This window comes from Bombus fervidus, chromosome 15 (assembly GCF_041682495.2).
Source record: "Bombus fervidus isolate BK054 chromosome 15, iyBomFerv1, whole genome shotgun sequence".
Lineage (NCBI taxonomy): Eukaryota > Metazoa > Arthropoda > Insecta > Hymenoptera > Apidae > Bombus > Bombus fervidus.
The window spans coordinates 6,656,419-6,669,774 of record NC_091531.1 but is presented as its reverse complement, the minus strand read 5'-3'; the positions used below and the strand labels follow the sequence as shown (position 1 = coordinate 6,669,774).

The window sequence follows — 13,356 nt, the reverse complement described above, 5'->3', positions numbered from 1 at the left end:
TATGTAACAACATACTTTCTGTAATTCTAATGCTATATTTTGTATTTTTAATACAATCAGATGTAAAATACTAGGTAGGAAGTAAAAAGTAAAGGAAAGCGTTTTTAATAAATACGAAAATGTGATTGTTTAGTAGTACAAGAAAATAATTGGTTAGCTGTGTCGATGTTTCACACAGGTACGAGCATTATGAAGTTAATGAGAAGCTCAATCCTGTTTCTCAATTCAAACAGATGCTTCGATATCTGACCAAATTCCATCTCAAGCTGCGGCCAGTTATCAAAGCAGTGTCGTATATGTTCACGGAAGTTGATTTGACTAGCGCAGTATGACGTCAGAGGTAGTAGGCCGTGTTCGCGGAGAAGGAGTAGGATTGGCTGTCAGGAGTGATCGGTCCGGCGAAGGAGTAGGAGGTCCGGGTCGCCATTTTGGCAGGTTGTGAGAGCCTTCTGTCGTCGCCGTGAGCCGAGCTGTCGTTCGCCCAGCTGAGCCCTTTACGCGCGCGCGAGAGAGCTCATTCGGCTCGATCGAATTCGCGACACCAAAAAGCAGAGGCCAGGCCGGTTGATCGCGAAATCGAGGGAAATACTACTTGAACCAACGGGAACCGGCTCCACGCATGTATATTCGCAATCTTTACGTATATCGTTCTACACATAACTCTTCATTCCCTGTTGGTGCTCTCGAGTAGGTTTTACTCTCGTGTCGATTGAAACGCCAGTTTGTGGTGGTGTGCGTGTGACACTATCGTCGAGGCTGCAGAACTGTTCCTGGCTGTGATAGATAGTACGACACGAGAGACAGAGAAGGAAAGTAGTTAGAGAGTCGAAAGGTGCGTGAGCATTAGAGGAAAAAAAGTTCGAGTGTGACAGAAGTACAGGGACAGTATGGCGGGACAGACGATCAACGACAGGCTATTGGCAGCCAGGCACAGCATCGCCGGTCAGGGTCTCGCTAAGGCTGTCTGCAAAGCTACTACCGAGGAGATGATAGGACCCAAAAAGAAGCATCTCGAATGTAAGTTCTCCGAAGACACGTTTATGTGTTTATAGACTAAGGAATTCTATGTATTTATGGGACAATTGGAAGTTGAAGAATGTACAGAATGCATATCGTAGGCAAAAATATATTGGGGCGTGTAGAAGTTTCCGAACAGATAGATCTTTCACTTAGTATTTCAAAAGCGACATTTCAAAAAACCGTTAAGTAATATTGCATAACTATATAATGCCACTTGTGTATTATAATACCTTCTCTTACTAATTTACATAAAATTCCTTTTTGAATATAGAATTAAAAATTCATTCTAATCGGAGATCTTTACACGCCACTGTAAGAAATATGCAAAGGGCATCTGTTACGATATTCAGTAAGTAAAACATTTCCGTTTAGGTTTTGTGTTTGAAATTATCATCATAGGAATACGAATTTGCGTAAATATCCACGCTCTAGTTATTTGCATTGAAAGGATGGGATTAATGTTCTAGGTCTTAGGTGAATCGGATTTAGTCGAGGTGATTTTACATAGTATTTTCACGGTGACGAACGATACATATTAGTTTAGCACGTTTAGTGTTACGATGGTCTTCAATCGCTTACGTTACTAAATTTTTTAAACCGATTAAACTAAGATAAACTTCATGGACTAATAAATTGTCAATAGTATAAATGATTTAGATAACACTGATAAATTTTATAGTCTAAAAAACTGTCAATAGTGCGAATGATTTAGGTAACATTTATAAGTTTCATGGACTAAGAAATTTTTAGCGAATTGTCAGAAAAAAGTGTAGAAATATAATATTTTATAAAAATTGAAAGTTACGGTATAGTATATTCTAGGGCAAAATATACAAAATACGCGTGGCAGTGAACGCATTAGCTACTAACTATACTGCTAATTTACACGAGGAAATATTTGTTAGTTTGAAAATTTCTTTCTTATATCTCGTGCATACCATCTGTTTATTAATCTGATTAGAAAGTATTTCAATTAGGTTTACAGATCAGATACTTTTTTGGCGTTCCTATTGCAGATAATTGTCTTGGCATGTTGACAAAAATTATTAACATATGGTCCTAGTAATAAATTTGAAACGTTGTATTTTTAATAAATATCGACAAATTATGGCTCATTTTAAGATATCAATTACCAGAAATAGATAGCTAATACAGGAATAAGGGTCCTGAATAGATGTGGTTTAAGTTATACATTAGGTTACAACCCTTGAGAATCGCTTAATCAAGGTTAATCATGCACCTGCAAGCAAACAAATCGCTAATACGTTGCTTTACGTATACATAACCTTTCTGTAGAAATTCAAACTTTCTGCCATTCGTTATCTGCATAAATTTCGAAATCGACTTTTACCCAAATTTTCAATACAAATAGTCCGCAATGTTTCGCTCGTTATATCATGACATATAACCAGACTGTGAATTTTTATGTATTTAGGAAATTTAGGAATGTTATAAAGAATTTCAATTTATAGGAAATTTGAAAATGCGGAATTCGCAGAACGCGCATAATATGAGGAAATATATGAAATATAATATAATGCTTTGTACAATATGTATTTGGTAAGTGAAACAATTTTCGACTTTTTCAAATGAAATAATAATAATAAATATAATAATAATAAAAAAATATGAATTTGTATAAAAATTCTCAATGTTCGTATGACTTAATCCAGATATAATTACGCTATATATATATATATATAAAATAAATAAATAAAATATAAATATAACTGTTTTGGACCTTCAACTTACCAGCATTTCGAGCAATTCCGTTACGCGAAAAAAGTGAGAGGGTAGGTCCTCGGATAGGACCTTGTTCTGAAAACATTAGTCCTCGCATGGAGGAGTATCAGCGAGGAGAGGTACAGTGGCCACAAAAAGTATTGACACATATCTTTCTTTTCCAAGGAAGCATAGTTTTATCAAGAACTACGTTTCATTTTCATAGTATCTAATCTTAATTGGTTTTTATACATTTATAAGAAATTGGAAAGTTCAAAAATATATATAATTTATAAGATATAATTTGCAAAGGTATATAAAATATTTGAAGTATAATACTCTCTATAATATTTAGTAGGTCAAGCAATTTTCTACATAAGTTTCGTTCCTTTAATTAATTTGCATATATATGTATCTCTTTATTGTACCGTGAGTCAGTGTTTTTTATCTTAATCTTTTTTAAAGTTTGTGCATGTTGGACATATTTTGTTTTTTATCTTAATTTAAATGTTGAAGCTATGTCTTAATTTACTATATATCCATTAGTACATTTTGTTGTATTATTCTAGGTTTTATCGGCTAAGATAGGACGTTGTAACGTACATGTTCTCCAATTATAATTATTAGAATATGAATTTGCATAAATATCTGCAGTCTAGCTGCCATATTAAATATAATAATGTAGCAACGTTTCTTGTATAGCTAGCGTGTATAGTCAACTATCGTTATATACAAAGCGATTCGTAGACTGGCCGGAAGATGAATCACGTTCCGACGGGAATATCTGCATTTTTTTCTCGAGATCAAACGGTTTTTCAAGGTGCATGAACCTAAGCCAATGTCTGGGTGTTGACGTTACCGCATTAGTCACGTCTGATGTACGAGAAATGAAGCGCGCACCTTTCGTGTGTATGTGTGTGTGTTTCTGTCCGTTACACGTTAACGGGTTACTTTCCATTTCGAGGCGTTGCGCGGACGAAAGTGCCTTGATCGACAAGGTTTTAACGAGAGGAAGTCAGGCCATGAATGTGGAGATCCTTTTTCGAAATTTGGGATATTAATGCAACTCGTATTATACAGTGTGTTCCAGTACTCATAGCAATAGTAGTATCATCTCTGTAACAAATGTATTGTGATTATTAGGAAACATTGCATATGTACATATCTACTACTGCAAAACTCTAATAGAGTTTTTCAGAAGAGGCTCACGTTTTTGAGATATTGAGATATGTTTGACGTCTAGTTTATTTAATTCCGTTCAATTCAGTTTTATTTTTCCTTCAGTTTTTGTTTACTTTTTATAATTATATAAAATACTATTAAATATGTAAACACTTTTTATCTTTATTCTTCAATTTGGCACTATTCTTATAGCGTAATCAATTGTTATTTTATCTTATAATGATTTTAAAATCAAGCATGAATTATCTACATTGTCAAAACTTCGTTAAATTGAAATAAATTATAAACAAAATAGGGATTTTATTTTTATGTATTTAATGTGTTTTATATAACTGAAACTTTGAACTTCTATATCGGAAAAATGACGATTCATTCTAAAAAAAAAAAGTCCTCTAGCACGTTATAAAAACCTTATTGAATCATTCGACATATGTACAGACAATGGCAGATAAAATTGATATTCTTAATTGAATTCTAATAACTCTTATACTGAAAATCTTTCGTCATATTGGTAATCATATATTCTATGAAATATATTTTATTTATTTATTGCTCTTAGTAAATTTAAATCAGTTTTATAAAATTACGATTGTATCAAATTTTGGTATCTTTTTACATTTCATATCTTATGAACTGTACATCACACGTGTATTGTACCTAATGTTAAAAACTTCTAAAGGCAATTTTCATATTTCATTCAGTTTCTATTCGCGGAAGTTGACGCCTACTAAGAGCTAGAAATTGAGAAATCGATTAGTCGGTTGAAAAAAGAAATGAAAATGCATGAAAATATTAATAGATGTTGAATGTTGGATAATTTCATGCCGCTGTGTTGAGAACTCGGTTTGCGTCATCAGAAATTTTGAATAACTATCACGGTATCAAGTTACGTTTCTTCGCGACCGTTACACCGATAACGATCGTTACTCTTTATTGAAGAAACAAGTAACTTGACTTAGTAGACTTTTTGCTCGTATAGTCACACCGCTCGCGAGCTGCTGGTATCGATTGTATAGTTTGCTGGCAAAGTACTTGCCAACCTATACACGCCCATTACAATTATGTTAACACGAATAAGTGCCATCTATAACTGTGAAATTTTGTATTAAGAAAAATTTCAAAAATTTATGGAAAATTCTTTTTAATAACATGGAATTAACAACTTTTTAACAACATAACCTCTATAGTTCAGAAACGATATAGAGTTCATAAATCTACGTATTAGCTTTAAATTGGTTTTAGTCGATCGTTACATGAAAACCAATATATGTACATATCGTTGCAAAATATTCGAAGGGAATCGATCGAGATTTCTAGTTGAGTAATGGTGAAAGTTTTTGAACGCTGGATCCTACTGATAACAGATGTTTCGTGCGAAAGTAGTTTCCGCCGCTTCCTGCGTGAAGTTGTTACGATATTATCGGTTTATGAATGTTGCCATGAAGTCGAAGCTTGTTAGTGACATAACGTTCTTCGAATGTAGCCGGGAATGGGAACTTTATTATGTTTCTATGCCTATCAATCGTATCGATAAATACATTTCTTGCCCCTTTATAACCTCTATTACATTTACAATGTTATTAAACAGCGATAGAATTCAAATTTCGTACTAAATTCACATTTTTTTTTCTTTGTTGATACATAAATCGTTCTAATTTTGACTATCGACTTTGAATTAGAATATACAGTTTGCTTACAAAAGTATTTCCGTATTTAGTATGAAAAACTTGTATATATACATTCAAATAAAAATTGCTGGAAACGAATTTAACATTTGGTAGAAGCAGAGTTTCTGTATTCCATTTAAACAATCTTCTAACGTAATAATTATTTTAGAACAAACTTTAACCGAAGAAACTATGTATAACAGTTCTGTTATTGAATTTTAAAATTGATAAAATTCTTGAACAATTCTTTCTTTCCTGGAACAATGAAACTAAATAGTCGCTGAGAAAGAGTTTTGAATTATGAGAAAATTTGTTCGATTAGATACATATGTATGTAACGTGAGGTTAGAGTACCATATGAAAAAAACCTAAGTAAACCTAACTTAATATGTGCATTGTCAGATTCGTTTAAAACTTTACCAATATAATCATAAGGATCGATCTCATTACAGTGTTAATGGAATTTGAAAATGTCTCGTATAACATACATGATATATTCATAAAGGATTTGCATAAGTGTTGGAATATCTTCGTGAGCCAGTGTATGCTGATTGTCTTAGGTTATGAATATGCATTCTAGATTATAAATAATAGTGGAATGCGAAAATGACCTGAGGAATATTTCAATATTAAGGACGACGTAGGATGACTAAGAGTGATGTGAATGTTTATAAACTGCGTTATGTCGAATTCCTTCGATTAATTAGAGTTGGACAGTTACCGATTGTGTAAAAGTTTGGTTATCGACAGGAAAATAAGCAATTTTATACGTGAAACGATAGGAAACCGCACCAGTTCCTCGTGATTATCGATTCTACTGTCGCATGGGTTGCATCAAGGTTTGTAGATATATGTGTAGGTGGTGTGACCTGTATCTGTTCCAATTTAAAAGCCCACCCTCGTCGGAGACTGTGACGTAGGGTCTTTGCACTTTTCAATCGTATCGAATTATTTCTAATTGATTCAGTCGAATTAAGAAAAGGAAGAAATATAGAAAGAAGCTCTCGGAATATATATATACGAAACATATATATATTTCATAACTATTGCATCATGTTTCGTTAATATAACGCAATTTGTTGACTGTCTTTTTTTGTTTTTTTTTTTTTTTTGTTTATCACTACTTTCGTATTTTATAAAATATTTAAAGTATTCGAACGAAATTCCTGAAAATTGCTATGCAATTTGGGATGGTCATTTTGTCTTTATAACATAGAAAATAAGGAACGTTTCAAATATGTAATGGTTTTTTGGTTAATTAAGAAATTATCTGCGTGTACACATATTTATTTATACATATAGTTAATGGCCACTGAATATGTTATTGCAATAAATTTGGAACCTAATTTATAGGTTATTAATACACCACAACATTGCAAAGTTAATGATCGTTTTATTATTTTACGTAGTAGCATTTGTTTCAGCCAACCCCTGGTGAGCGAAAACGTTAACATTATATTTCGTTAGTAGTAAGAGCGCATTTCCGTTTTAACGGAACGGAACTCGCAGTCTTTCTTCCGGTCTGCTAATTTAGATAGCGAAACGAATTCCTGTCGACGAAACCTTCAGCAGGCTCGAACTTGTCCTTTTTCTCGAAAAAATTTCTACGAACAACTGCTCTCAACAATAAAACTAGAAATTCACTTTTTTCTTCGTTTCATAACCTATTATTAAATTCTGGATGATTACGCATTTATGAAAAATTTAAATGATCAAACATGTATAGTATCAACGACGTCGCAATAGTAGATTTTTTGTTGTCTTTAATTATAGTCGTAACTTTCGATGATACTAAATTTAGATGTGAATATGCGTGAGAGCTTGATAGTGAGGGGGTGAACAGGCGCGAGTACATTACATATGTTAAATAAATATACTGTATCACACACGCAAACCAAGTTTATTTCTCCATATTAAACAAATACGCATGCACATATTTTTGAGAATACAATTAAAAAGGTAAAACGTTGGTAGGAAATTGTTTTACCTAGCAAGTATCGTAGAAAGCGCTAGAAATGCCCAAATACTTACGTACGGCAGTATAAATGAAACCACTTGTATATTTAAAAAGTATTTCATGAGACAGTATCGAACTTTTGACGATCCAGAAATATCTCGATTATGAACGATAAATTATTACTATGATTGTTGATATTTTGCTGGTGAAAGGTTCCCGATAAAAAGAAAGAACAGAAATGTGTGCATATTTCGTGTCTCTTGATGGCAAATTTCATCGACAGTACGTAGAATGGTGCTATCTTTAGCACGACAACTGATCATCCGTGGCCTCCGAATGGGCATGCAATCAGAATGATCGCGAGGTCATCGGCTGGTAATCGAGTGCACGGCCGATCGATAGACAGAATCTCGAACGAAAGCTACCCAGCATGCATTGCTAGTGGGCATGTGCGAAGTACCGTCTAGTCGACTATCTACATCTTCTCGGTTCTACGATCGATTCGATTCGATTCTTCCTGGTCCTCGTATGTCGTTTATAACTATTGATTCAAGGGCGGAGGGATTCTGGTGTAGCAACAATAAAAGCAAGTATTCTTTATGAACTTTTTTTTACACTAATTATTGGTTATGTGGGCTTAGATCTTTCTGAGATGTAAATGGATAGTCTTGAAGTATAAATGTACCTTTTCTATTTCAGTTATTCTTGTAGTTTATCGTATATTATACAAGTTCTGCGGTCATATTCGACAATCATTATTGACGTGCGGTACAGCGTCTGTCGCAGTCGTCAGAACACGAAAGAGAAATTTTCTTAAAGTTCGGTGGTTTACGCTGGGATTGAAGCTATTATCGAAAGAGAAAAATGAAAAATTGGAAAGTTCTAACGTTCGAAAGAAAAATTTATTTTGATCGGGACAGACAAATTGAGTTTATATCGTTTAAGAAAATATTATAATGAACAAACAAAGAGAAATTTGAGGTTCGTTCCTTGGAGAGATTTGTAACGAAATGAATGGGCTTTGTTTGAAATTGATTGATCGGTTAGTTTTTCTTGCATGCCAGTTTAAAGAGTTATTAAACCAGGTAGTTTAACAAATTTATACGTAACAAGAAGAATTGAAATAAAGGAAATTAAATTTGTACTTCAAGATTATATTTGCATTTCAGATATTAAATAATTGATAGTTTTGCAATTCAGTAACTTCTTCCAATTTTCACTACATATTTGATGCTAGTCTTTTTTGATGAAATAAGGAAAATGATTTTAAATTTATGTTCGTTTGTTTTATTATCTTTAACTATTTAATGGTCGGAATTTATAAAAAAAAAAGAATTAGGTCAGGTTATGTTGCGTTAGATTAGGTTAGATTAGAGAATTACATAGTGAAAATTAGGGAAAGTCCATATAAACCGCATAATTATCAATCATTGTTTTTCCACAAATTGCACAATCTGGATCCCTGTCCTTAGCTAACCAAAAAACATCTTAGATAATAAAATTAAAATCAAAAGTAATACGTATAAGAAAAACAAATTTTCTCTTAACGATGAACATTATTTTGCCGTAGTAAACCAGTAATGCAATTACTGGCATAATTTCCTTTCCTGATTATAGCTAACCTCGCCTTCCTTCAAGAAAAGTCGATTATCAACGGCTGAGCCTGCTTTTTCCTAGGGTGAAAGGGGGATCTTAATTATTACGTCATGATTTATGCAATTTGTTGATAGAAGCTTCTTACGTAATTTCAACGTGATGAATAGATATTTACGGAGATCCCCGTGGTTGCTATCGTGGTCGTTGTTAATCATACCGTCATTCAGAAATTGAGAAACGAGAAATTAAGGTGATTCACACCAGTCGCGGGGCTTCTTGCTTGTCACTAATCTAGGGATTTTTATACGTTTATAGGAAATTTAATTTAAGATTACTTTTATCCTTAAAAACGAATTTTCCGATAAATTCCTGTTCATTCACCCGGGATAAAATCATTCATTATGGTAAAGACAGTTTACGTAATTCTCTTAATTCGACACGTAAACGTGCAGCAATGGAAAGTGCCTATGATAATCTATTCGAAGACACGTAAGTCGAGTCGTATAATTTATCTGCAAAGTGTAATTTGCTCGCGGGCATTGTACGACCAACAGTCTCGAAGATATCTACCATCGATATTTCCTGTGTCTCTTCGCACGCTCCTTTTCCTTCTTGGATAATAATCATTGTCCTTCGGACTGTTCCATTTCAAATTCCTGCAATTATACGCTGGATTGGATTGGACTGCACTACTGTCGCCATTTTCTACGTAACTCCTGGCAGCGTGATTATTTAAAATTATCCAGTGGAAAGTGGAAGATCACCCTTTCTAAAGTAACTTTTATCAAAAATATTCCGTATAAATAGAATACAAATTATCGTTCGAATTTTATTGCAGAAACGATTACCGACGTTCCTGGAGACAAGATTGTACTATACTTTCTAATTATAGCAAGACTGCAAAAGGATAAGAGATATACATAAATGGAAACAACTGGAATTTTCTTTTTGATTATATGGGATTTATAAATTTATGAATAAAACTGAAGAAATACGTTGTTATTACTAACGCGGATTTTTATCCGATTATCTGGAATATCTGGAAGCACAGGAATACACAGAAATCGCGTATTATGTACAAATATATCGTGTGCTTCATGCAAGAAGTGGCAATGTCGTATTTTTGCAAAATTAAGTTAAGCTCGGTATTGAGTTTGCAAGCGATTGTATATTTTATACAAAAAACGGCAGTTTCCAATTCTATCTAGGAATCACTATAATGACATTTATTGAAAATTTTTTATAAAATCACCTATCTGCCAAAAATACCAAAGTCAACATAAAAAGCACAAATAGCATAAGCTTTAAAATTGTTTCTTTTTGTATTAGAAAAGAAATTCGAAACGGCAGAAACTTTTCTGTCGGATATTATTTGAACATGAATTTTTTAATGTATGTTTAAGTGTTAATATCTCAAGTTCATAAATACTGACGTTGGTACTTCTTGCAACAAGCCACAGATATAGAATATCCATAGTACTCATTATGATATTTAATAAGTAATGGAAATTTCTGTTTAGGTTTCATTTTTTTCATTTGTCACCACGAAAATTTGCATAAATATCCGCCAGCCTAACGATCATCACAATTGAGTCTACTAGAATACTACTAAAATTTCAAAATGTTCCATACTTCATATGAACCAGCCTACTAATTCATACAGTTGGGAACAAAGCTAAGTTTCTATTTTTATTTTCCAACTGTGAACTAGATTATCCAAAATATGTATTTGTATCGTTGTTGGAAATATGAAACGTATCTGGAGCCGGCAGAAAGTTTGTAAAATGGAATGCGAGAAATAGAATGATGCAAGGTCGAGGTAACCAGATGTTCCTATTTTGCAATATATGAAAGTTTGTTTATTTTGATAATCCTCGCTTGTTACAGCTATCGTCTTACCAAAACATGTTATCGGTGACGCCCCCCATTCGAGTCTGGACTCTCGGGAGAAACATCTCAGCATGCACACCCCTTCAACTTCCAGATAAATTCCGATAATGATTGCGTTCTTCGCTACATTTAACGACCAATCTCCCGTTCTTCTCAACAACTGTTCGATTCATCAAGTTTCCTCTGTTCCAACGGCTATAAACATGTTGTCCATCAACGATACCCGCCACAATGTGCTTCTCGTTGTTTATTTATAAAGTCAGTTCGAAAACAAGAGGCGGAATGGGTCTCTTTCTATCGATTTTTATTCGAGGTTGTATATACATGGCAAGCTTTCCTTCCTAGGCAATTGCAAGATACTTGTAGATGCTATTTTGGTAACTTAAAACCTGCTAAGCACATTATATTAAGAAAATTCTTAGCGAAATTTAGGAAAAATTCATCGAGAATCGAATTTTTGCCATCTGTAACTTCGTCAGTCTTTCCTAGAAAAATTTCTCATCTTTTATCGAGAATTAATTTTTTCAAATAGCTTTTACGAGCTTCTAAAGTATTTCATTTCTTGTCTGTGTCTTCTGACTAAATTTTGTAAAGATTAGAACAAATAACGTTGAAATTGAGCTATGTTGAGTAAATATCGAGATAAATAGAAATGGAAGTGAACATTCTATGACTCAAAATTTCCTGGATGTATGAGGTTAAGTGTTATCTCATTGAAAAAAAGAAACCTATTTTATTAACAAATTATCAGTTTGATTCTCTAAGGATAGTATTCGTATATTTGAATGTTCTATTATTTGATAGAAATCTATAATTGAAATTAACGAACTTTTTGGACAACCCGACACTTAAACAGGTGTCTCTGGAAATACTTTTGAAAGAATTTTGTCAACCATAGGACTTAATTGAGAAGAATTAGGAAGAATTTCATAACTTCTATTCTGTATTTGCTTTACATATTGGTTAGCTCAAGTGTAGCTTTTTTCCTGGTCTGTAAAGAACAGATGAACAATCGTGGAACCTGATATCGCAAGTCGGTAACGGTGCCACTTCAAAATCTTGGACAACGAAAAGTCTTGTTTCCTCTTTACTTTAATCTTCTCGCTTTTTGCTAAATCCATTCAAATGGAATCTGTAACTATTCCTCTAACTTGATTTTTCTTTTAGGGAGCCACCTGTTTCCTTTCTAATCCAATTCGAACACTCCTAACCTATATTTTGGTTATTTTCTAGGGGGCGTGGTATAAGTGAGAAGAATTAGTTCTTTAGTCAGAAAAGCACTTGTAATTAGACTGCGTATATTTATGCAAATTCATATTTTTATAGTAACAAATAAGGGTGCTGTACCTACTAAATATTATAATATATGCTAAACTTTGCGTATTTTATACACTTTCCATATTATGCACATTGTGTGCATTTTTACACTTTTGAATTTCTCATATATACATAAGAATTTTATAGTTAGGTTATCCCAAAAGTTTCTTTCGTTTTGTAAGGAAATAATAAATGCACAACATTCTTTGTTTATATTATTTTATTGAATTTTATTATTCCAATAGAACAAAATAATATTATTATTGGAAGAAGAATATTCTTTAAAATATGTTGTAATATTTTAATATTCTATATATAACATTTTAAAGTGCAATGTAAGACCAGATGTCAGAATTTGGATATACTATTAGAATCTCAGGTAAAAGGCAGGGAAGAAATAAGATTGATTTGCACTGTTAGAATCACAAGGAAAAGACTACAGTGTAGAAAATATTAGCGCATTTATCATGTCGAAGATCTCACTTATACTTCTGAGCCCGTCTACCAGATTGTTACATGTACAATACATATAGACGAATGGCGTCGGTTGCACTTGTTACACCACTGGCAGAATGCAAACAGTAAACACTAAACTGCGTGGTTTGTGCCTTTTATAAATAGCAAGGAGCACTACTCAATGGAGACGGCTTGCGGTCTGTATTCGAGAGTACATTATTAGAAAAGAAGAAGCGTGACAAGGTCGAGCACTTGCCGAGACATGTTTTCCGTTTTGGCAACGGCTACGATGGACTTTTATTCGTTGAAAACAAACAAAGAATTTCACGCGAAAGATCACGTCGAGCACTTCTGCGCTCTCAGATTACATAAAATCTAATCTGAACAATGATAAAAGTTGTGTAAGACGTTCGAAGACCTTTTACAATGCCGGAGAAAACAGAAATTAATTGAAGCGGAAGATTTCGACGAGGGAAGGAACGCACGTGGTGTGCTCGATATTCTTAGAAGTCGGTTGCAAAACCGCTTGGCGATCTATAGCCCTTTGTC

General features: G+C 33.4%; 1 protein-coding gene and 2 long non-coding RNA genes across 27 annotated transcripts in view; 2 read left to right on the top strand and 1 right to left on the bottom strand.

Moving 5' to 3' along the window:
- Nucleotides 1–368: 368 nt before the first annotated feature.
- The window catches only part of Lap (phosphatidylinositol-binding clathrin assembly protein lap), a 31,594-nt gene continuing 18,606 nt past the window's right edge, over nt 369–13,356 (top strand). For 13 of the 25 annotated variants that reach the window (XM_072017905.1, XM_072017906.1, XM_072017904.1 and 10 more), the window contains exon 1: nt 370–1,017. In XM_072017905.1, the coding sequence (XP_071874006.1) occupies nt 888–1,017 (130 nt within the window). In that variant the 5' untranslated portion in view covers nt 370–887. Of the gene's footprint in view, nt 1,018–13,356 lie in introns of all 25 variants that reach the window. The other 12 variants (XM_072017883.1, XM_072017881.1, XM_072017887.1 and 9 more) reach the window with 2 other exon arrangements.
- LOC139994775 (uncharacterized) lies at nt 9,096–11,155 on the bottom strand. Its single transcript, XR_011801721.1, has 3 exons — nt 11,044–11,155; nt 9,290–9,800; nt 9,096–9,221 (listed from the first exon to the last, which is right to left on the bottom strand). It is a non-coding gene; the product is annotated as an uncharacterized lncRNA (long non-coding RNA).
- On the top strand, nt 9,778–12,249 carry LOC139994774 (uncharacterized). Its single transcript, XR_011801720.1, has 4 exons — nt 9,778–9,896; nt 9,983–10,963; nt 11,032–11,411; nt 12,202–12,249. It is a non-coding gene; the product is annotated as an uncharacterized lncRNA (long non-coding RNA).